Raw genomic sequence first — 24,294 nt, 5'->3', positions numbered from 1 at the left:
TAAGTAGTTAGGTCTCCTTACTAAGTTTCTTCTCTATGATCAGATGAGGTTTTCAACCTATTTCCTGTTTTACAAGGGTTAAGAGATTTGTACTTACAAAGTTATTTGACCAGAAGAAAATCCCAACTGTGTTGTCACTAAGAAAGATTTTATTCCAGCAAGGAAAGAATCAATGGTGTAATACATCAGAACCTGAAGGAATGAGACCATTTAAAAAAATGAATTAATATTTGTACCTATTCATTCCTAAGTCTTTGCTTCCATAGTCCCTGAAATGAGAATGCAAATTACTGACCAACCTTTTAATATTCCTTTCAGGGACACCTGTGTGGTTCTTTGTGAAAATTGCTCCAATTCGAAACGAACAGGATAAAGTGGTTTTATTTCTTTGCACTTTCAGTGACATAACTGCTTTCAAACAGCCGATTGAGGATGATTCATGTAAAGGTTTGTAATTCTGATTTGTACAAATACATTTATACCTTTTTTTATTTTCTCGCCTTGAGTGTAACTTTTGCTACAGAGAATTTGAGGTTGTCAAGGCAATCTCTGCACAAAGATCAAGATTTAAACTTTAATTTGTGTCTAGTAAAGTACTGTGCCATTCTACAATGTATTGGGGAAAGAAAGAGAGAGGAAAAATTGTTTCAAGTGAAGTATTTGATCAATTTCATACCTTCTAGAATGAACTCTTTCTGATTATGATTAGACAGAAGAAAGCAATTGGCAAACCCAGTATCATCAGAATCTTTTTAGGTTTTAACATGACAAATGTCAGTCAACCAAATGGGACAGTCCAAATCTATATTCTTCTGATTTATATACAGATTTCCTTAGATTTGACTGAATTCTAGCACTTTAGGATTGTTGCACCTGATGTTAGCACATCTTTACTTCTGTGATCAATTGAATTAAGTCTGTGGCCAGTTAATTCATTTTAGAACATGGCATTATGAGGTCAGGGTGTTGAGGAACGTTTTCAAAGGGGTCATTAAATCAGCTCGAGACCACAGATTTTGTTTATATTGTATGCATGGGTTGTTTGAATTACGTTGGAGGCCTAGAAAAGGAGATGGCCGATTTTTTGAAACCATCATATCCCTGAAGAGGTCCAGCTCATGGGATCAACAAAAGATATCATGCTGTTCCCAGAGGTTTGGGATCAGGGAGTGCTATAGCACCTCCCTCCTCCACAGCTCGCACTCGAGGTAACCAACAGACTGGAAGCTATTTCATGTGACGGGACTACCTGACTCTATGGTTGATTTTCCAGCTCTACCTGAAAACTCTGCTCCTGTGGTCTCCTGAGCTGAGCAGAGGGATGAGAGTCAAGCATCAAACTGGGGCATATTATTCTGGATATGGCAGTAGTCTCATTGTTAAGTGGGCATTACAGGAGGAAATAAAAAAAAACATTAAGTGGATATTCTTTCAGGGCCTGAGAGCATTTAAAATTCTGGCACATTTAGACACATTTGTGGAGTTGGGAGCATAATACTGTGTATACCAATGTATCCTTAAAAAAACCAAACAAACTTGTAAGCTCAATGAATCAATTTCTACTTGCCTCTTGTTTTTAGGACTCTAGCAAATGCAAAATCTCTCAACCAGTGTCTCCATCTCCATTTTTCCTGTAGGTTTGTGGTTGCCCAATTTCTAGTTTCTGATTTGAATATTCCTCAGTACATTAAGTACTAAGTGGTCATAGGCTCACTTATTGTTATCATGTCACCAAATAGAAAGACTGTTTGCTTTTTTAACCTAATAAGCTCATAAATAATTGTTTAAAGGCAATCTGATATTTTGACATTTAATTTTGCAAGTTTTCTCTTAAAAATTTAAAATATGTGATTTGGCCAAGTCAAAGTGCTTTCTTTTCATCCCTGCTGGAACATTTTTAAGTGATGTGTAAGTATTATTTAATAGAAAAGGCATATCTTATGGAGAATACTAGTTACCTTCCATGTGAGTGTCTACATTTGATTCTCATAAAACCTGAAAGAAGTGATAAATCAGAGTGATATAGTGAGACTCACTTAGGTTTATTTTACAGGAATCATATACTCTACTTCATTTAACCTGCCTCAGTGATGCATTTTGTTGATTTTAAGAATCTTGATACACTCATTCAAGCATATGCACATACACATGCATTTATTCTACTCCCTATTAGCCAAGGTATTTTTTACTTTTTTGGTCAGCTATTCTTTCTGCAATGAGCTAACATGAGTAACATGATTTCATTTGTAAATATGTTAGAATACACACACACACACACACACACACACACACACACATACACACCTTGCTAGTGGATCATGCTTAGTGACTCCTCAAAGCCATGACTTTATAAGCCTGTCCATATGGAAGGCCATGGCAGATGTGTCCAGACCCTCCCACCTGTCATGTCACTGTGCCCCTGGCCAACACTGATTTGTTGGTTTGTTTAGGACAAACCCAAATTTTATATTAGCCTGTTTATGATGGAAGAGCATGATAATTCGCCAGGCCTTCTTAGTTGTAAGTCCATAAAATTTAGTTCTGGCTGCAAGAATCAACTCTAGATGGAAAATATGCTGCCATGTGGCAGGACTGTGATAGTTCTGGCTTGACATTTCTTGTTTGTGCTCTTCGTGGTTCATTTCTAGCTGACCCAGCTGGGTTTTCAGCACACCACCTCAGTCAGCATTAAGAGACTTAAGAGTCTTGCTGACCCATGCTTATTTAAAATTCACTTTAGGATGGACGGGAAGGGTGGATAATCTAAAACCACAGAGAATCCCCAAATAATTGCTCTTTGGCATAGATGCAAGAGGTGGTTTTCTACCATCAGGTTGGTCCTTTAAGTCAATTGGGCTCATATTATCTTGAAAATGCCTTTGTTTTCTCTGATTATATAGTGCCTAACTTTGGGGGTGGGGGAGGGTGAGTGCATCCTGATAGTGTTGTAAGAAACCAGTTTGTGCCTAACATTTTCCCATAAACAACCCACAAAGGGGTAAAATATGTGATATTGAGAGTAAGATATTTTAGCATCTGATGCAAAGTCATTCCCCTTCTATCCAGAGCCTTGGTTGCTGGTAGTGGGCCTTGGGAATGCTTTCTGAGCCCTCTCTTTGTTGATGGTTGTATCAGTTCTCAGAATGCTTTTTGTGAGCTACCCAGGTCCCTGAATTCTTCATCCTTCTTTTGCTGCCCACCTTTTGACTGATTCCCTTACTCTCTTAACAGTGCCCATGGATGGTGTGGAACAGGAAATGAAAGTCAAGCTAGGGTTGCTGTTTGGTAACAGGTGGGAATTCCTGGCCAAAATGAGAATCTGCGATGCTCTGGGGGTTTCATTGTTCCCTACTTTCTGCTTTTTCTTTGTTGGGGACAATGGGGAGTGAGCTGCAAGATGGTGTTCTCTGTCCCACTCTCCCTTCTGGACCAAAGGCCTGACAATTGATTAGAAGAGAATCAGAGCTTTCCCCCTGTTGCTCACCAAATGAGGTCTTCCCTCTTGTTTTCTCTCTTAATCCACCAAATAATTTCAGAGTTAAGCTATGTTTACTTTTACATTCAGAGTTAAACTTGATGCAAACACGGACAACAAATGGAGTGTAAAACTCCAGAGGAGATTTTTTAAGGGCTGAAGATTTAGAATATGTGAGGATGTGGGTTCTGGCAGCTGCTGTGGCTGCCAGCCCTTCTCCATGTGTCTTCAAGTGGGATATTTATGAGACACTCTTGGGAAAGACACAGAGTAATTGTTAAAAGTTACAGCCTCTCTGCCTTCAGTACTAACATTTTATCTGTCTGCCTTTAGGGTGGTGGAAAAGTGATGAATTAGTGGCAGCTACTTGAAGAAGCCTTCCTAGGTTTTGGCATATTTGCACATTGACAGGGAAAAGACCGTGAGAGACTTAAGGACATTAGTCTGAGGTCCACACTGGTTTTATATCTGGTCTAGTGTCTACTGCTTTCTGCTGGGTGTTGGATTATGACTTCAGTTTCTCTAAGATAATCTGCAACTCTAAATCTCAGGACAAACCTGGCTTCCATCTTTTCTGGGATCCCCAGACTTGCTCTCTTAGGAGCTAGAACTCTAACTTATCCCAGACCTTCCTCTTCTGGCCTAGAGGGTATATAGGGTTTATGGGATAAAGTAACCTAGTGGGTAGCTCACCCAAGTTGAAATGCAATAGCATTTCAAGGGGTCAAGGGGTCAAGGCAAAGGGAACAGTCCTGCTTCCTGAGGATGGGAGACAGGACCCAGGAAATACCTTAGCTAGATTGCACACCCTGTTCCCCTCCTCCTGTCCTTCTTCTTCTTTCACTCTTCCTCTTCCCTTCATGCCCACCCCGTCTCATCTTTCCTGATCATGCAATGCTTTCAGTCTTCCCATAGCACCCACAGCCTTGCCCATGCCTAACTCTCTCATGACATTTGACAGAGTTGCAAGAACCCTGGGCCAGGAGTTTCTTCAATTGAGCTTGATTGAGTGTTGAATTCCCAAAGGGGATGCTCTAGGAGGAGTGGGTGCAGAAATGCCCGAGAAAGAGGGAGGCACAGAAATACTTCTTAAAACTTTAATAGAGTTTTTGAAACGGGCTGGTATCCTTTGGAATTCATATCTGTTGGAAGCCCAGACAGAAGTAAGGCAATGAGAAAAAAAAAAAAACTTGTTCCCCATCTACATTTATTCAGTACACACATTTCTGAGTGTCACTTTGGCATCTATCCTTGTGCTTGGTGCTGGATATAAGGAAATGTCTCAGGTAGAGTCCCTATTCATTTGGAGACCACTTGGAGGATGGACAGCCAGGTTAGCAAATAAGGATGATGAATGATAATCAATGGCCTAATAGAAGTCTGTCTAAGGCAAGTTGGGGGTACAACAGAGGGAGTGGACAGCTGTGCTGGGGGAGGCCAGTGTCTGGGAAAGACTTTTTTTGGGGGAGAGTACATCTGCTGCCTTATTTTCCTTCTGGAATATGATCATCTGCCTTGCTGCAAGTGTGGTCATCTGGGCAGGGTTCCCATTGGATTGTCCCTTCCCAACTGGCTCTTTGGACCCTAGGAGGTTCCCTTTCTCTAGGGATGATTCCTCTGATGGCTCTGCTTGAAGGACATCTTGGTCTAACTTGTATATATTATCTTTCACCAAACCTGTTTGCTTCTCCTCCTGTGTTTTTAATGTCATCTAATGGCTGTTACCCCAATCACCCCAACCAGAAATTGAGGGGTCACCTCATCTCTCACTCTCCAAACATTGTCTACAAATGTTGTTCACCAAGTTGTATTAATTGCACCTCTGTCACTGCTCTCGTATCTCTCCCTGTCCCCCAACTTAGACAACAGCATTGGCCCAGCCCTGTATGACCTCTGGCCTGGAGTCCTGTCTGTCTTCTGTTAACGTTTTTTAAAAAGTCCAGTGTCCACTCTGTAGTTCTGTCCTTTTAGAATGCACGCCTCTCCCCCTCGTATTTAAACTCCTTCAGTGGTCCCCCTTGGATTTCAGAATGTAGTTCAAGGTTTTAAACTTATCTTCCAGGTTCTTAACTGCCTGTGTTCTTCCTGACCTGGCCCCTGAAAACCTCTTTAGCATTGAGACCCCTCTCTCAACCTCCCAGGCCCTACAAGCTGTGTCCTTTTACCCAGTCATGTAGAATGTCTTACTCTTCACTAGCATCTTGCTCGATTTTATGATTTCTTGTTTTTGTAGGTGTTGTTCTTTTGTGTGGAAATTCCTTTCATAGTGGAGTCCACCTAGCTCCTGCTGGTCTTCCAAAGTTTTCCTCTAGTGTTATCTCACCCCAGAAGCCTTCCTCTACTCTCCTGCCTTCCCTGGACAATCCTGGCCATGCTGTCTCTGCTATTGAACTTTGTTGTCAGTCTTTCCTACTAAAGTACATGGTACCTGAGGCCTGAATCTATCTTATTCGTCTTATTATCTCCAGTTACCTAGCATTGTGCTTGATACATAATAATTATGTTTATAGAATCAGTTCATGAATGAATGAATCTGTTCTTCCACCTGGTTAGGCATGATGGCTAACCATAGTCCAAAGCTGGGTGCAGGCTACATACCTGTAAACCCAGTGCCTTGGGAGGCTGGGCAGGAGAATTGCAAGGTTGAGGCTTGCCTCAGCAACTTAGAGAGATCCAGTGTCAAAATAAAATAAAAAAGGGCTAGGGATGTAGCTCAGTGGTAGAGTGCTTGCATAACATGCATGAGGCCTTGGGTTCAATTCCTAGTACTACAAGAAAAAGGAAGGAAGGAACAAATGAATGAATGAACGAATGAATGAACTATAGTCCAGAAAGAAAAACATGGGTTGAGAACTTGGGAGAGAACTTCTTTCTTTCTTTGTTATCCTGCTTGTCCTGGGTAGAAACATGTTGGAAATTTCACACTGCCCATCCATTTCTCATCCAGCCCACACTCACTTTCCCATGCACTCCACTCAGCCAGCTAAGAGCCAGCTCCTTAAAGCACCTGTTCTTGGAAAGAGAATAAGGCTGTGCCAAAGAGAATGGGCTAGGTTGAGTCCAGGAAAATGCCCAGAGGTACAGGAATTTTTTTTCTATACCTTTGTGGTAGTTCAACTGATAGTCCAGGGCCCTGAGTTCCCTGCCAGGAGAGATCTGGTATGTCTGTCCTGCTACCTCCTTCTCATCATTATTTCCACAGCATGGGTTGCTGTGGTGGTGATCATGGTGTTAGAGTAGGTACAGAGCCCAGGCAAATGTTTTCATGAGTAATTGTTTCTACCTGATTAAAAAATATGCTTTCTTCTCTTCCTGAAAAGCTTTGAAGAACTCAGTTCCAACTTCATTTTGAGCTTGACTCTGAAAGAGATTTTTTGAAAATTCCTAGTCCATGCTTCCCACAAGCACAGTTCCAGGAGAGCATTAATAAATGGCACATTTGGGAGAGATGTCATAGACCCCTGCAGAGTCGCGGCTGTCCTCTCCTGTTAGCATTAATGAGATCCCCACAGCCCAACTGCCATGCACTTCTTTTCAAAGTGACACTAGGAGTCCTCCATTTCTGCTTCATGGCATCAGAGTAGATGAAAGCTTTTATTAAAACCCAGTACTTCTGGAACGAGATTTAAAAAAAAAAAACAAAAAACAGTTGATTTAGTTATCTTGCTACACATTGGCAAATATTTACCAGGATCATGATTCTTAAAAACCATTCTTCTCCTTAATTCCATTGTCATCTGGATTCTGTCTTGGAAAGGCACTCCAGGGTAAAATTTGGAAGGTGAGATTTCTGCTGGAAGGTGCTGAATGTTTCTAAACTCTTAAAAAAAAATGCCTAGTTCTGCTTTTAGCTGTCTTGCAAAAATAGTTGCATGCTCTGTTTACTTGCTGTACATTACACATTTGGGTTTTTGGAGCTCCTGAAACTCAGGCTTGGTCTTGAGATCTCTGACAGCTTTTCAGAGGTCTCACAGGATAACTGCTATGGTTATAACCTTAATACGGATGGATTGCTGGGTCTTAGAATGAATGGTTATCTTTGGGGGCCTCTGACAGCAATGATCACTGACAGATTTTCAGAAGAGACCTGTCATTGACCATCCTTCCTTCTTCCCCAAGCTGACTAAAACTGGTCAGAGTTTTTTCCCGACCTACTCAGGAGTTGAATTCGTTTTTTATTCCCCTGGTCTTGGAGAAGACCATGGAATGACCTTATGATTGACTTGTTCATGCAAAACCCCAAATCAGCTCCGTTTTTTTTAAAATTAGACAGTATGGAGATTGGTACAGGCTGAGCCAATCTTCCAAGTCAGAGAAACTTCTGGAAGGCCTGATGTGAGCTGGTGGAAAAGCCTTAGGCCAGAGTGGAGAGATCTGAATTCTACACTTTCTCATTGTCTGGGTGCCCTGTGTCATTTTTTGAGAAAGGTACTAAGACCTACCTTAGCAACTTCTCAAACTTGTGATTAGGATGAGGTGAAAATTCATGGTAAAAGGAAATTGCTACACAAATCTGAGAATGTCAAGGTGCTTTTACGAGCAGCCAGTCTTGCTTGCAGGGATGAAGAGTGACTCATGGGAATTCAGAGGACATTGTGGGTGTGTTTCTGACAGTGTCACTGGTGATGTGAATGTCTGTGCTCCTTCAGGACATGGTTGAGCCTGTCTTTTTGCTCTTTCACATGTTCAGGCTGGGGGAAGTTTGCTCGGCTGACCAGAGCACTGACAAGCAGCAGGGGTGTCCTGCAGCAGCTGGCTCCCAGTGTGCAAAAGGGTGAGAACGTCCACAAGCACTCCCGCCTGGCAGAGGTAAGGGCAGTGGGAACTCTTCTCTAGTCACACTTCTTAGGGGCGTCTGGGCTAAGGAAATAGCACAAAGCTAGTGTGCTGGCTTGGAGGAGGATCTTTGGAACTCCCAGAATTTTATTGTGGCTGGGCTTCACAATGTATGACTTTGGGTAAGTGACCTAACTTGTTTGAGCTTCCTACTTTCTCATATGTAAAACCAGGCCAGAGATGGCTGTATGCCAACTCACATGAGATGATAGTTGTCAATTTTTTTTTATAAGTGTCAAACATTTTTGAAGGCAGAAAAAAGGAGGCAGAAGTATTTCCATATTCATGAAAGAGTTTTAACTCATAAACCACATGATGTTATTATAGTTGTTATTTGAGTAATACTTATGCTATTATAGGAAAAGAAGATATAATAATCAAAAAAGAAGAAAATAAAAGGCCACCTGTAACCTCACTGACCTCATAGCATTGTTACATTTGTGTGTGTGTGTGTGTGTGCGCGCGCATTTATCTCTTTCCTTTGAGTATATCCTATTTCCTAAGGACAAAGAAATTAGTTTTTTCACATGTTAATGCTTACGGTGTTGAGATGCATCTGAAAATCAATGTGCACATTGAATGAGGTCATGGTATCTTTTCTTCACTTTATATAATCAATAACCTCTTTCCAGGTTACTAAATATACTTAAAATCATTGCTTTTAATTTTTCTGTAGTTGTAGATGAACAGCATGCCTTTATTTTATTTGTTCATTTTTTTGTGGTGCTAAGGATCAAACCCAATGCCTTTCATGTGCTAGGCAAGCACTCTGTAACTAGGCTACAGCCCCAGCCCCTAAAATGGTTGTTTTGATAACATTTGGAGAAAGGAAACTTTGTGGTGGTGTTATTTTCCTTGTTTGCTGGGACCAGTGAGAGTCTGGGAAGCCTGGAGAAGGTGTTTGATGAGGCTTAATGCAGCCATCACTATAATTTGCCATTGGTGGTGCCAGGTCTTCATTTTTCAAATGAGACCTGGGTGGAACCACTTAGGGGTTTTAAATCCTTCACACAGAGAACCTTCATCTTACCCTTATGTAATAACATCATCTGTCCTTCTGTCTGGGGATTTCTAGTCGGCCCTTGATGCATGGTTGGGTGGTGCAGCCTTTTCTGACCTGACTTCTGGCCCCCAGATTGTTCAGAGAAGAACTCCTGACATGACATGGCCACACAGCAGGTGCTTTTTTGTGAAGTGAATGGCAGCGAGTGAACTACGTTAGACCTCCTTGCAGCAGCCAGGAACTTTGGTCAACAGTGGGATGAACATTAATTTATATCATGTTAAGAGAAAAGTGCTTTAGAATGATGGCAGTATGATTTTTTTGGTCACGATGTGGGCCCAGTTTATAATAGATGCTGAAAGAGGCCTTTCAACTCACAGTCTGTACTTTCCCTGCTTCTTATTGTGGTTAATAATTGACCTTCTCTCTGGCTTCTTTCCCCTTGCTTACTCTCATCCTGCCACACTGGCCTTCTTGCTATTCTTTTGTCTACACATTGGCCTTACTCCTCCCACAGATATCTGCATGACTTCTCCTTTATTGCAAGCCTTTGCCAAAATATTGTTTCCTCTATGTAGTCACCTGTACTAGTCAGGGTTCTATCAGAGAAGCAGCCAGTGGAATATTTATAGGTGAATTCCTTCTTCCTCAGGAAAACCCAGTTCTGCTTCTTTAGGCCTTTCAAATAATTGGACGAAACCTACTCAGATGGCAGATGATATTCTTTCTCCCCTGAAAGTCAAGTGATGATAGATGTTAATCACATCTATGAAATAACTTCACGGGAACATGTAGGTTAGTGTTTGCTTGACAATTGCTTATCATGACCTGGCCAAGTTGACATATGAAACATCAAATTTTACCCTTTGTCAACTTCCTACCCTTACATGTTTCCTGAAGCCATATAATATAGTCAGTCTCAAGGTCACACTTCTGCCTTGCATGATATGGTTATCCTACATACAAAGGAAAACAGGCCAACCCATTCACAGAAAAGGAGGCAAAGTCCTTGGTGATCGCTCTTTTCCTTCATATATTTAAGTTTCCTTCAGAACTTAAATACTGTGATATAAAGTTAAGTATTATCAATACATCTTTTATCATATAAAAAAGGGATATGAAAGAAGATAATATTACCACAAAATAAGAAACACATCTCCTAATCTTTTTCTTAGCCTGTTGAGTTTTTTTTTCCACTCCAGACTTTCTAATGTGCTGTACATTTATTTTATTTATTGTGTTTGTTGTTTACAGGCAAACCCTAGGCACTTAGAACCATGAATGGCCAATAGTATAGTTGCTTGGTTTATTTTATTTTTTAATTGATCGAATTCATGAAAGAAAGGAAATGATGTTAGTGTTTTTGCCTACTTGTCTGGCATAAGTAATTGTTCATTGATTCAAATATGAGTCAAAAATCTAGGTCTCATCCCAGGCGTAAGCTTTAGTTAGCCTGGGTAAGGCTTATGGATTTTATTGATCTTTTCAGAGAACAAGATTTTATTTATGTTGATTTTCTCTATTGATTTCCTATTTTCAATTTCATTGCTTTCTGCTCCAATTTTTGTTACTTAATTGTAGTCTGCTTACTTTGGATTTACTTTGATTTTCTCTTTTTAGTTTCTTAAAGTAGAAGCGTAGATTATTGATTTTTAAAATTTTTCTTCTCTTCTCATACATACATTCAATACTAGATATTTACCTTCTCACACTATTTTCACTGAATACCACAAATTTTGATAAGTTGTATCTTTCTTTTAATTTAGCTAAAATATTTTTTAATTTCTCTTGAGATTTCTTCTTCAACCCAGGCATTATTTAGAAGTGTGTTGTTTAATTGCCGAATCTTTCTGGATTCTCTAGCTGTTTTCTCTGATTTTTAGCTGAATCCCATCATGATCTGACAGCAGTGTTACAATTTTTATTCTTTTTTAAGGTGTGTTTTATGGCTCAGAATGTGCTGTATCTTGGAGAATAATCTATGTGAGCTCAAGAGAATGTGTATTCTCTGTCCCTATAACAAAGTATCTGAGACAATTAACTAATAAAGAGAAAAGGTTTATTTTGGAGTCATGGTTCTAGAGCTTCCAGTCCATGAAGGGACAGATCTACTGGTTCTAGGCCTCTGGTGGAGGTGCTGGATGGCAATGTTGGGGATCACAGGCTGAGAAAATGGCTTATCTCATAGCCAGGAAGCAAAAGAGAATGAGAGAGGGTCTGGAGTCCCCTTCAAAGGCACACCCACAATGACTGGAAGATCTCCCACTAGCCCTACCTCCTAAAGATTCCACTGATTTACAGTAGCACCAAGATGTTGACACATGAACCTTCAAGATCCAAGCCATTTGAGTTGCTTGATGGTGTTATTGGGTTCAACAATGTCCTTACTTATTTTCTACCTTCTGGATCAGTCCATTTCTGATAGAGGGATGTTGAAGTCTCCAACTGTAATAATGAAGTCATCTATTTCTCCTTGCAGTTTTGCCTCCCATGTTTTGATGATCTGTTGTTAGGTGCCTATGCAGTAAGTATTCTTTAGGTCTTCATTGAGACTTATCTCCTTATTATTATAAGGCCCCTATTTCTCCTTGATAAGTGTACTTGCTCTAAGTCTGGTCTGCTGGACATTAACAGACATACTTTTGCTTTCTTTTGATTAGTATTAGCATGTTTCTTTCTCTATTTCTTTACTTTTAATCTCTATGTGTCTTCATTTTGAAGTGGACATCTGTTGACAACATATGGTTATATCTTATTTTTTCACACATTCTGAAAAAAGTATCTTTTAAAAAATTGGTTATTTAGGCCATTGAAGTTTAAAGTGACTGTTGATATGTATTATGTTAATATTTATGATATTTGTTACTGTTTTCTATTAATTGCCATTGGTCTTTGTTCCTGTTTTATTGTCCACTATTTTTTTAATAAAGAATAGCCAAAGCAATCCTTAGCAATCCCCCCCCCCTTTTTTTTTAAAGTAGAAGCTTAGATTATTGATTTTTAAATAATCTAAGAGGTTGAACTCAGGAGCACTCAACCACTGAGCCACATCCCCAGCCATATTTTGTATTTTATTTAGAGACAGGATTTCACTGAATTACTTAGCACCTCACTTTTGCTGAGGCTGGCTTTGAACTCACATTTCTCCTGTCTCAGCTTCCAGAGCTGCTGGGACTACATGTGTACACCACCATGCCTGGCCCTGCTTTGGTTTTAATTGAGCATTTTTTATTTTATTTTTGCCCTTAAGCTATGCTTTACTTCCTCCTCATTATCCTTTTTTTTTTTTTTTGGTGGTTCCCCCTGAGTTTGCAACATTCATTTTCAACTAGTCCATATCCACATTCAAATAACTGTGTCATGGGCAGTGAAAACACCTTATAAAAAATATCCCTCCATCCTGCTGCTTGTATCATCCTTTCATTCATTCCACTTACACATGAGCCATACATTTATGCACACAATCAAACATGTTGTTGCTACTATTATTTTGATCAAATTAATCGATTAGATCCATTAAGAATTAGAAAAATTAACATGATTTTTTTACCTTCCCTTATTCCTTCTCTAATGGTCTTCCTATCTTTATATACATCTGTGCCTGATCTGTATCATTTCCTTTTTTCTGAAGAACTTCTTTTGCTATTCCTTCCAAGCAGTTCTACTGGCCACAATTCTCTCTCAATTTTGTTTCAATTTTTGTCTCAGTATTTGTTGGAAAGTCTTTAATTTTCTTTCACTTTTAGGAGGATTAATTTCACAGGGTGCAGAATCTCTAGGCTGTTTTCTTTTTCTGTTTGAACACTTTAAATATTTCAGTTCACTGTCATCTTCTTGGTTTCTGAGGAGGCATCAGGTACACTTCTTACTTTTTCTTTTCTGTAGATTAGGTGATATTTCCTCCTCTGATTTCTTTCAGTATGTTTTATTATGCCAGGATTCTGTTCTCGTGACTAAAAGGCTCAGGGGTCACTCCAGTTGAACTGAGATGACTGGACTGAGCAAAATAACCACACAAGAGACACAAATACTTTTTTCTTTGGGGTTGCTGTGACGGCTCCTCTGACCTTAAGGGTCCGCAGGAAGAGAGAGAAAAAGAGCACATGCGCGCTGACCCCTTTTATTGAGGAGAAGCTATTCAAATGAGGCAAAGGGTCAGGTTTCATGGGGCTGTGTCTATCTTCACGACTCCACTGTCATCAGGTTGACTGACATCTGGGTAGGCCACACCCAAGGGCACAGTAACAGAAGGGGACACACACAAGGCACTTCCATGGAAGATTCTACCCTAAACAGGGCAAGGGGTTATATTACAAAGGGACAGGTGAGCACAGCTTCACCCATGGGGCTGTAGCCAGACACACCCATGCACGAGACACCAACTCTCGAACTCAAGAAGGGTAGGGAAAGCTCTGCCACATTTCTTCGACTGAGTGCCTTAGCACCTAGCTGGGGAGTGTGACTCAGTCACATGTAAGGTTGGTCTCCCACATTATTAGCTTTGATTTTTCTGCAGTTTTAATATTATATGCCCAGGTTTGTTTTGCTTTGTTTTTGTGGCATTTATCCTGGTAGGTATTCTTTTCGTTTTGGGATCTGAGGTTTGGTGGCTGACATTGATGTGGATTAATTCTCAGTGATTTAGCTTTGAGTGCTTCTTCTGTTTCTTTATTCTCCTCCTGGTAGTCCCATTATATATATATATATATATTTACACCTTGCACATTTGTCCCACCAGTTTTGGATATTCCATTCTTGTTCTTTTTCAGTTTTTCCCCCTCTTTGCTTTTCAGTTTTGGAGAGTTGAATCTTCATATCCTGAAGCTTGGAGCTTCTTCCTTTGCCAAGTCCCATCTATTAAAAAGTCCATCAAAGACATTCTTCATTTCTGTTACAGTATTCTTAAGGTTTAGCATTTCCTTTCGGTTCTTATAATTTCCATCTCTGTTTACGTTACCCATCTATCCTCACCTGCTGCCTGCTTTATCCATTAGAACCCTTAGCATATTAATCATAGTTGTTTTAAATTCCCAGTCTGATAACTCAGGCCTCCTCTCCATGTCTGGGTCTCTTTCTGGTGCTCATTCTCCTCCTTCGGGTGATGCCTTTTGCCTTTCAATGTGCCTTGTGGGCTTTGGTTGAAAGCAGTACATGATGTATTAGGAAATTGGAACTTGGGCAAATAGGCCTTTAGTAATGTGGTGATCAGATGGGGGCATGGGAAATGTTCTGTAGCCTTGTCAGCAAGTCTCAGTTCTTATGAGCCTGTGCTCTGGGCTGTGACTGTCAAATGCACATTCCTCAGTCTGCATTTCTGTCTCTCCCTAACCCCTTAGGAGGGACAGGATGACTAGAGGTGCTAGAGTTGGTTATTTTCCTTACGTAAGGTCAGCTGAGCTCTGATAAAACACCAGCAGGTTTAGGCCCTGAGAAGAGTTTTCCTGAGGTCTGCCTTTTTAAGAAGAAAATGCTGGCATATTTCAAAATTGCTTCTTTTCCTTACCTGTGCCAGAAACACAAGGGAATTTTTCTCAGCTCTTCACAGTGAGAGCCTGGTAGAGCCCCTGGAGGTAAAAGTCACAGAAGCACAGGGGCCTGCCTGACTGATCCCCTGGAGTTTTAAACTCTGGGACCTGTCCACACAGCCGACAGCAATTCTCCGGTTACAATTGTATTTACCTTATTCCCTCCTGTGGAGGTTTCTTCTCTGAAAACTTATGTATTCACCTGTCTGCATTTTCAATGGGAAAGTCATCAGTTTGCTCTGTAACCTCATTTTCCTGGTGGATTTAAGAAAACCTGTTGATTTTTTAGATTGTTCAGCTTTTTGCTGTGTTGTAGTTCAGAGGATGACTTCCAAGCTCCTTCCATGGAAGTGGGCTAGGAAATTTTAAACAGAAAAAGCCGTTTCTCATCCATAACTTTACAGTCAGTACTCGGCTTATTTTTTCCTCATTGGCAAGTGCCATTGGTTGGGGTAATAAGAATGGAAATGAAGACTGGGTAAGAGAATGGAAGGGTCTGTGAACCTCTCACCTCTGGGCGAAAGAAGGTCGATACAAAGCACAAGTGTGCTGAAAATAGCGGTTTTGCATTAAAAAGTATGGCCTGTGTATTTTTAAGGCAAATTTATTTCTTGATGAACTGTTCCTCTCTTCTGAGCTTGGGCAAATAGCGCTTTGGTCCTCACTATAGTCTTCATATCTCCCTCCTGGATGATTCTAGAAAAGAAGGAAGCACTAACTGTGTACCTAATCTCTTGCTTCTCATCTTCTCTAATCCTCTAAATAACTTGTAGTGGTTTTACAGAAAGGGAAACGAAGTCATAGGAAAGCTCACTGGCTTGAGGTCACCTGGCAGTAAGTGGTTGACTGTAGATTAAGAACCAGGTTTATCTGACTTTAAGCCTGTTTCCTCTTGGGGTGATTCCTTCTGGACAGTGTCCCTTCTCACCAGCTGTCTTCTATGGCTCATACCAGGGTGACTGGGTTTTCTGGTTTTAGATCTGTAAGGGCCTGCGATCACCCTCATTTTGGGATGAGAAACCAAATTTACTTTCTGGTCTTAAAAATAACTTATGTCAGCACCTAAGTCAAGCTGGAGGCCCCTTGTCATGCGTTGAGTTTCTGAGGGAAGCAGACACTGAGTAACTTTGGGAAGGAAGCAGCACTGGGCAGGGGGAGCTTAGAGCACTATGCAGATCCCAGAGAGGCTCTGCCATTGGACAGGACAGAGAACTCTGGAGCAAGCACTGCCAGCCAGATGGGTCCACGAAGGGCATAAATAGCTCTTAAACACCTTCCTGCTCAGTCGCTGGCCAGTGCTCACTGGAAGCCTGGCTTTCCATCTCTTGGGCATTAACAGCTGGAGGCTGTCAGCTAGCCGCATTCCTTGAAGTTGGGCAGAGAATCTTTCTTGAAGGGGGATCTGAAGGGCACAGCCCTGAGCTCACTGTAATCTGCTGCTGTAGCCTATTTCTTCCTTTTCAAGGAAAGCTGCCGTCTGAAGCAGAGAGCTGCAGCCCTGCTTGGCAGGAGTCACTGTGGCCTCCATGCAGGAGTTATCTAGGGTTTGGTGTGCCTGGGCCCACTCTGTGCGGCTAGCCTCTTTCTCCAGTGACCTCCATGGGGAAGATGTGGAAGGGAACCCATCTTTTCCCATCACATGGTTTCTGACGTCTTCCCTGTGAGGAAGCTGTTAAGATGTAATCTGAGATAAGTGATTTTGATAGCTGAAGTACACATACATCCATTTAGCTGTGTGTGTGTGTGTGTGTGTGTGTGTGTGTGTGTGTGTTAGGGAGGGTGAGTGGTACCTAGATTATGACTCATGAATGAGAAAATTTATCTGGCAAATACTGTATATATTGCCATTTTCACATAGGTGACAGGAGTAGTGGGGCTGAAATAGCATTAAAGGTGACAAGCTATTTGGCAACTTGGCTGTGTGATTTAAGGCAAGTCAGTTCACCTCTAAGGGCTTCTCTTGTTTCCTCTGGCTTCTCTTCAAGCAGAAAGTTCATATGAAAATAGTATGTACTCATAGATTTATGACAAGCGAAGGAGATTCTGAATTTGCACACTGTGGCTTATAGTAAATGCTCCACAAATATTAGATGTTGACTTTTGGCTTTTTATATCCCTTCTTGGAAAAATTCTCAATTTTGGAAATAAATCCACTTCTTTGTCAGACTTTGAAGCTTCAAGGTATATAAATAAATGTTGAAATGCCCATTGTTTCTTGGAAGTAACTACTTTTAAACAGTGTATACATTTTATTACAAGTGTTTGTACTTTTTCACATTGTTACTTGTATATTAATACAGAAAATAAAATTTTTATATTGTTTAATACAAATAAAAATATGTTTATTGTATACAACATGTTTCAAAAATGTATATATATATATATAGTAGATTGGTTAAATCAAGTGAACTAAAATGATAGTTATACTCTCATTGTTTTGTGGTGAGAATACTTAAAATCTACTCCCCAAGGACCTCCCCTCCAATAAATCTGCTCTACTAGCAATTTTTGAGAACATAGTACATTGTTATTAATTATAAGTTACCATGTTGTAAGATAGATGCCTCCAATTGATTCCTCCTGTCTAACAGAAATTTTGTATCCTCTGACCAATAACTCCCAATTTCTCTACCTTATAGCCCTTCTCTACTTCTATGAATCTGATTATTTTTTGATTCTACAAGATCATGCAGTATTTTTCTTTCTATGCTTGGTTTATTTCACTAAATATATTTTCTAGGTTCATCCATTTTGTTGCATATGACAGAATTTCTGTCTTTTAAAAGGATATTTCATTAAATAGTATTTCAGTGTATATGTGTGTTTGTATCCCTACCCCACATTTTCATAATTCATACATCGATTATAGTACATTTAGGTTAATTCCATATCTTATTGTGAATAATACTGCAATTAACACAGGAAGGCATAGCTCTTTGACATATTGATTTAATTTCCTTTGGATGTATATACAGGGGTGCAATTGCTGAATCATATGGTAATTCTGTTTTTAATTTTTTGAGAAAACTCCATATTGTTTTGGGTAATGGGTATAATAAGCGCATTCCCATCAGCAAAGTGCAGGATTCTCTTTTCTTTACATCCTCTTCAACACTTGTTACCTTTCATCTTTTTTATTACAATCATTCTAATATACGTGAGGCACTATCATTGTGATTTTAATTTGAATTTCTCTATGAATTAGTGATTTTGAGCTTTTTTTTCAAATATTTATTGGTCACTTTTTGTATCTTCTTTTGAGAAATGTCTTTTCAGGTCATTTCTTCATCTTTAAGTGGGTTGTATTTTTACTATTGAGTTGTATGAGTTCCTTAGATATTTTGGATATTAGCTCCTTATCAGATGTATTGTTTGCATATATGTTCCAAACCATAGAAGTCTTCATTTCATTGATTGTTTTATTGACTGTGCAGAATACAACATAGCATTTTGCATTGTATTTTTTTGCATGACTATATCCAAACCTACTTTGCTATGTCTCAATAATGGACATCTAAAATGTTACCAATCTTTGGTTATTATAATAATACTTGAGTAAACTTCTTGGTAGGTCTGTTCTTGGTTTTAATATAGAAACTATTCAAATGTTTAGAGTGGTAGAGAGCACTATAACACACATCTATTTTTAAAATCCTTTATAGAAATTGTAAATGTTTGACACTTTCTCACTATGAATTTTTTTTTCTTTAAATTAAAAAATTATGAGTAAAGATGAAGTGCTCTTAGAACTTCTTCCCAGAAGCACACACTACTCTAAAGTTGTGTGTCACCTTTATTATGATATTTTTATGCTTATTTATTTACAAAATATATTAATATAATTGATATGTGATTTTCTTATATATTTGAACATATGATGTCATACCATGATATTGACAATGTATATTTTACAGTTAATATTGATTAAAAAAAACTTTTAACATTTTGAGTACTCTAAACTCAGAGGTAGTTACAAAACTAGTAGAATGTACTGTACCCTTTACCCAGTTTGTTTCAATAGTAACATCTCATGTTACTAGATGTAGTACAATATCACAACCAGGAAATTGACAAGTATAGAATATTTTTAATTAAATTAAAAACATATTCAGATTTAATTAGTTTATGCATGCACCCATCTGTGTGTGGGAGTGTAGTCCTATGTACTTTTCTTTCTTCCTTTGTTTGCTTTTGTTTTTGGTGTTGGGTATTGAACACAGGTCCTCACACATGCTAAGTATGCCCTCTACCATTGAGGTATACCTCCAGCTCTGCAATTTCATTTCCTGTGTAGGTTTGTGTAAACATCACCACAATCAAGATACATACTTGAGCTGGGCATGGTGATGCACACCTGCAATCCCAGCGACTTGGGAGGCTGAGGTAGGAGGCTCAAAAGTTTGAGGCCAGCCTGGGCAGCTGAGAGAGAAGCTTTCTCAAAATTTAAAAAAAAAAAAGTTAAAAAGGGGTGGGGATGTGGCTCAGAGATAGAGCACTTGCCAACATGCATCAAATACTGTGTTCAATCTCTAGTACCTCAGAAACAAAACTAAACAAAATGAGATTTGCTTCATTACTAACATGGAATTCCCTTATTCAATCCATTTGTAGTCATGCCTACATCCCTATCCATGGTTTTAGAAAGCATTAATTTATTGTATAATTCTGTCAATTTGAGAATGTTATATAAGTGGTATTGTATGAAATGAACCCTTCAAAATAGCCTTTTCAGTATGCTCTTAATCTAGATAGATGCTCTTAACATCTATCCAGGTTGCTCCATACAATGATGGCTCATTCTTTTTTTCTATTAGATGGTTAGATCAATTTATTTAACCATCTACCCTTAAATGGACTATATGAGTTGTTTCCAATTTTTGACTATACAAATAAAGCTACTATGAACATACAGATTCTTGTGTGAACATATGTTTTCATTTTTCTGGGATAAATGCCCATGAGTGTGATAGCTGAATTTTGTGTGTGTATGCATACATGTAAATGTATATTTAGTTTTATAAGAAAACTGCCAAACTTATTTTCAGTTGTAGTTGGCCATATCATTTATTTACATTTCCACCAGTAATGTATGTGGGATCTAGTTTCTTCATAACCTTGCTAGCATTTGGCATTCCACTCTAATACGTACGTAGAGATATATCTTCATGGTCTTAATTTACATTTAAGTAATGGATAAAAAGTTGAACATCTTTACATGATCTTATTTTCAAACCATATTTCCTCTTTGGTGAAATTCCAGTTCATATAAAAAATATATTGTTAACACTCTTATCAGCAGTGTATAAGAAGACTATCCATCTTCTATTATCACTTGGTGGTATTAGAATTCTAAAGTTTTCCCAATCTTGTGAATGATAGAGAGCTAGAGTTCGTATCATTTATCTGGTTGGAAACCCCAAGGCCAAAACCTTTACAGAAAAGTGAGACTTTATGGTATGCAGCATTCATAAACTCAACCACTACCTTCAGATGCTTGATCACCTGAACCCAGTGGTCTTGCATCAAAAACCATAATTGTGGATAAGCCCATCCTGGCAACTAAACACTGAGAGGCATTGAAAATCTGCCTAAATTTCTAGAGAAAAAAAAAAAGACAAGGTGTTAATGGATATAAACAAGGCATTATTTTTGAAGAACAGGAAGACTTACAAGAGAACTAAATAAATTTTCTAGAAATGAAAATTACAGATATTTAAAACAAACAACAACAACAACAAATAACAAAGTAAAAATAATCACGAACAGATTAAACAAAAGAAATTACTGTCAACCTAAAATTAAATACTCAACTAAGCTATAATTTAAGAGAGAAAGAAGAACAAAGACATATTTAGACATGTAAACTAAAGGAATTTATTATCTTCATATTCTTTTAAGGAAAGATATACTTATGAGAGATATATACTCATGGATATATAAATGAAATTATCTATTAAATATAAAAGAGAAAAATAATAATGGCCAGTGGGATAGTTAAAAATAAGGAAAAGCTAAAATGCCAAATAGTCTATAGATAGAAGTGCTTAAGAATTAAAGTATTCCAAGGTCCTTTTTTTAAAAAAATATTTTTTAGTCATAGATGGACACAATACCTTTCTTTCTTTCTTCTTTCTTTCTTTCTTTCTTCTTTCTTTCTTTCTTTCTTTCTTTCTTTCTTTCTTTCTTTCTTTCTTTCTTTCTTTCTTTCTTTCTTTCTTTCTCTCTCTCTCTCTCTCTCTCTCTCTCTCTCTCTCTCTCTCTCTCTCTTCTCTCTCTCTCTCTCTCTCTCTCTCTCTCTCTCTCTCTCTCTCTCTCTCTCTCTTTCTTTCTTTCTTTCTTTCTTTCTTTCTTTCTTTCTTTCTTTCTTTCTTTCTTTCTTTCTTTCTTTCTTTCGTGGTGCTGAGGATTGAACCCAGTGCCTCACATGTGCTAGGCAAGTGCTTTACCACTGAGCTACAGCCCCAGCCCCAAGATCTTCGTTTTATTCTGGGGGCAGTTAAAGTGATTACCTTTAAGACAGGTATACATGTTAAAAATATACAAATGTGAATCAATAAGAGAATGAAAATCAAATGCATGTCTTTCCAACCAATAGAGAGAAATGGAATTGTGTAGAAATCAAGGAAGAAAAGGAGGGAAGAAGGGAGATGTAAACAGAAAAAAAAAACCCATATTAGACACCAGAAAGAAGTTTAAACATATCAGAAATGACAGTAAATATAAGCAAACTAAACTCTTTTGCTAAAGGTAGATAATCTCACCCAGTAGCTCATTTTACCTGTCATGATGAGTCTTTGAACACATGACTGTCTGGACATGGGCAGCAAGGCAGTGGCCATAGGTCCTACGATTGCAGTTAATGGTGGTGTTTTGGATGACCACCTCAAAGTATGTTGAAAGTGAGCTTGAAAACTGTTTGGAGATGGCCTTCCTGTTGCCTTCTAGCCCTGTAGACTGTTCATGACGGGTCACTGTATATGCACATGGGGGTCATGCAGTTCCATCAGGTCATTCCTCTCTTGTCTGAGGGATGGGATTTTGTGTGTGTCTGGGAAGGGGAGTTGTTTTCTACCTTTTTCCCTAGGAGGGTTGTTTTGTGTACATGCTTATTATATTTTAGTTAATTTCACTGACTTAAATTAGAAAAGAGGGAACTCAAATGTTCAGTGGATGCTGGGAGTGAACTCCACATTTGATTTTGGTGAAAAAGTCATAAAGTCAGTTGATTTAAGGATTTTCTACAGCCTGCCCTCCTTCCCTCCCTTCCTTCCTTCTTTTCTATTTTCTTTTCTTTTTTTCTCCCCCTTAGAGACAGGATGATGTAGTGGAAAGAGAAAGAGATTTGGAGTCAGATTGACCCAAATCCTCCTCCAAAACTCCCCAACATTCCAGCTGTGTGACTATAAAAGTTACTTAGCCTCCCTAATCTTTCCTTATCTTCATGAAATGAGGATATTACCTACCCTAAAAGACTCTTGTAAGGATTCCTGGTTCTTTAAATGACAAGTCTGATCTAATTACTCCCTGCTTCAAAATCTCTTAATGTCTTCTTGTTGTCAAAGGATAAATTTAAATTTTATGTGTTGATACAAGACTGAACCCACCTCTCCGGCTCATCCCAGCTTCTCTGGCAGCCCTGTCCTCTGCCCCAGAGCCAGCCAGGCAGTGCTCACACTTGTCAAACTCTCACTTGCCTTTGGCCCTTGGAACATGCCCTCTCTTAGCCTGGTAGTTCTTGCTTGATCTCTTGGCTGGGGTACTTCCTGATCATTCTTCAAGTCTTGACACAGACCTTACACTTATTTTCAAGGCCTTTGCAGCTGTCCGTGTCTATCGCAGGCCAGTGAGGTGTCCCTCTCAGAAGCTCTTTTTTGCCAAGTGTGGTTTCCTCTTTGAGTGCTTCTGACAACCAGGAATGCTTTGTTTTATCTCTGCCTTCTCTAGGGGATGAAAATTCCCTGCAGGTGGGCTGGTGTCTCTCTTGCTTACTCTTATCTTTGCATGGAACACCATGCTAACATGGGGTAAGTGCTTGGCAAATGTTCATTAAATGAAAGGAAAAATATGAAGCTAGCACTTAGTTCATAGCCTGAGGCTAGGTCCTTAGTAAATTTTGTTTTTTTCCTTTCACATTAATCCCTTCTTCCCCTCCTGTCAGTTGCCTGTCATGATCATGGATAATGGAAAACCATTGGTGACTGACTTGATAATGATGGTAACATTTCTAGGACTCAGCTGCACCTCTAATTCTTAATAGTCCTAAATTTTAAAAATGTAGTAATGGAAGATGTCAAAACAAGAAGTTAAAAGGATAATACAGCTGAAATACTTCTTAGCCAAATTGGAACAAACTAAGATTGTTGCCCAATTATATTTCAAGAAGAGATTTTTATTTGTGAAGGTATCATGTGAGTTCGTGCTCAACTATAGCAAAGTATATGGCTTAATACTTTTAATTGCTTCCCCCTGTCTTTATTTTTTTTTCCATTAAAGAACAAGTGCATCATGGAAAAAGTCCTAAAAATAGTACCTGCCCGGTTTTTATGGAGAATGGTGTTTATGACAGAAATTAAGCAGTTGTTTAGCTTGGGATGTCTGAAGCCCCAAATCAGGCTTTGTTTTGAGGCTAGAGCTCCACCCATCTGGTGACATCAAGCTCTTTCTTTCCCTTTGAATATGAGGACAGAATTTGTCCTCATTTTGTAGTCACAAAAACCCAAGTCAATTTTAACCCAGCGAGTTTGTGAAAGTTGTACTGACGAATGGAAAGAAATGAATATTCAGGTGCCAAGGTGGGTATGGTTGGAGCAAAGGATTTAGAGAATCAAGGTTTCTCTTCACCCACTGAGGGAGGGTGTGTGAGGCTATTGTAGGTAATGGTGACTAGAGTGTTTTTGGAGAGTGTTTCTTCTGTGCCTTTAAATGACCAAGGTAGCCAATTTGGTAGGTGGGTTGGTTAGTGTGTGTTGTGTGTGTGTGTGTGTGTGTTTTTGTGTGTGTGTTGGGGGGGTACTCTTAAAGAGGAAGTTTTCTGAGTTTGACTTCTGCTTTCTTCTGCTGCTGGTACCCAAGGTGGTACTCCCTAGAGATGATGATCTAGATGCTGCTGACTCCTCCCATTCTTGTTAGGGCCCATTCTGGCCATAGTGGCTTGGGTAGGTCTTTAAGCTTCCAGGAAGACTTCTGAGTTTGCTCACAGCTTTGTCCAGTGCTATCGCCCAGTTCAAGCCTGCATCTTCTCCTTCCTGGAATCCTGCACTAGTCTCCTGTCAGACCTCCCTGTCTCCAGACTTACCTCTTCCGATCCTTCCTCCACATTGCTGCCTGGTTGGCTTCACCAAGAGATCTTCAAACTATGGACCTCCTTTATCTAAAATTCTAATCTGTGCACCAAGGGTATATCATTTCATTTCACTTCATTTCCCAATATTATATTTTCTAGTCCACCCCTACAC

At 39.2% G+C, this 24,294-nt stretch overlaps 1 protein-coding gene across 3 annotated transcripts in view; it reads left to right on the top strand.

The window, feature by feature from the left end:
• The window catches only part of Kcnh1 (potassium voltage-gated channel subfamily H member 1), a 357,017-nt gene that overhangs the window by 37,512 nt on the left and 295,211 nt on the right, over nucleotides 1-24,294 (top strand). For 2 of the 3 annotated variants that reach the window (XM_005329450.5, XM_005329451.4), the window contains exons 4-5: nucleotides 319-447; nucleotides 8,166-8,284. In XM_005329450.5, the coding sequence (XP_005329507.1) occupies nucleotides 319-447; nucleotides 8,166-8,284 (248 nt within the window). The remainder of the gene's footprint in view (nucleotides 1-318; nucleotides 448-8,165; nucleotides 8,285-24,294) is intronic. The other variant, XM_040278700.2, reaches the window with a different exon arrangement.

This window comes from Ictidomys tridecemlineatus, chromosome 10, assembly GCF_052094955.1.
Source record: "Ictidomys tridecemlineatus isolate mIctTri1 chromosome 10, mIctTri1.hap1, whole genome shotgun sequence".
Classification (NCBI taxonomy): Eukaryota; Metazoa; Chordata; class Mammalia; order Rodentia; family Sciuridae; genus Ictidomys; species Ictidomys tridecemlineatus.
Note: the sequence above shows the minus strand (reverse complement) of the source record. Positions and strands in the feature narration are given on the sequence as shown.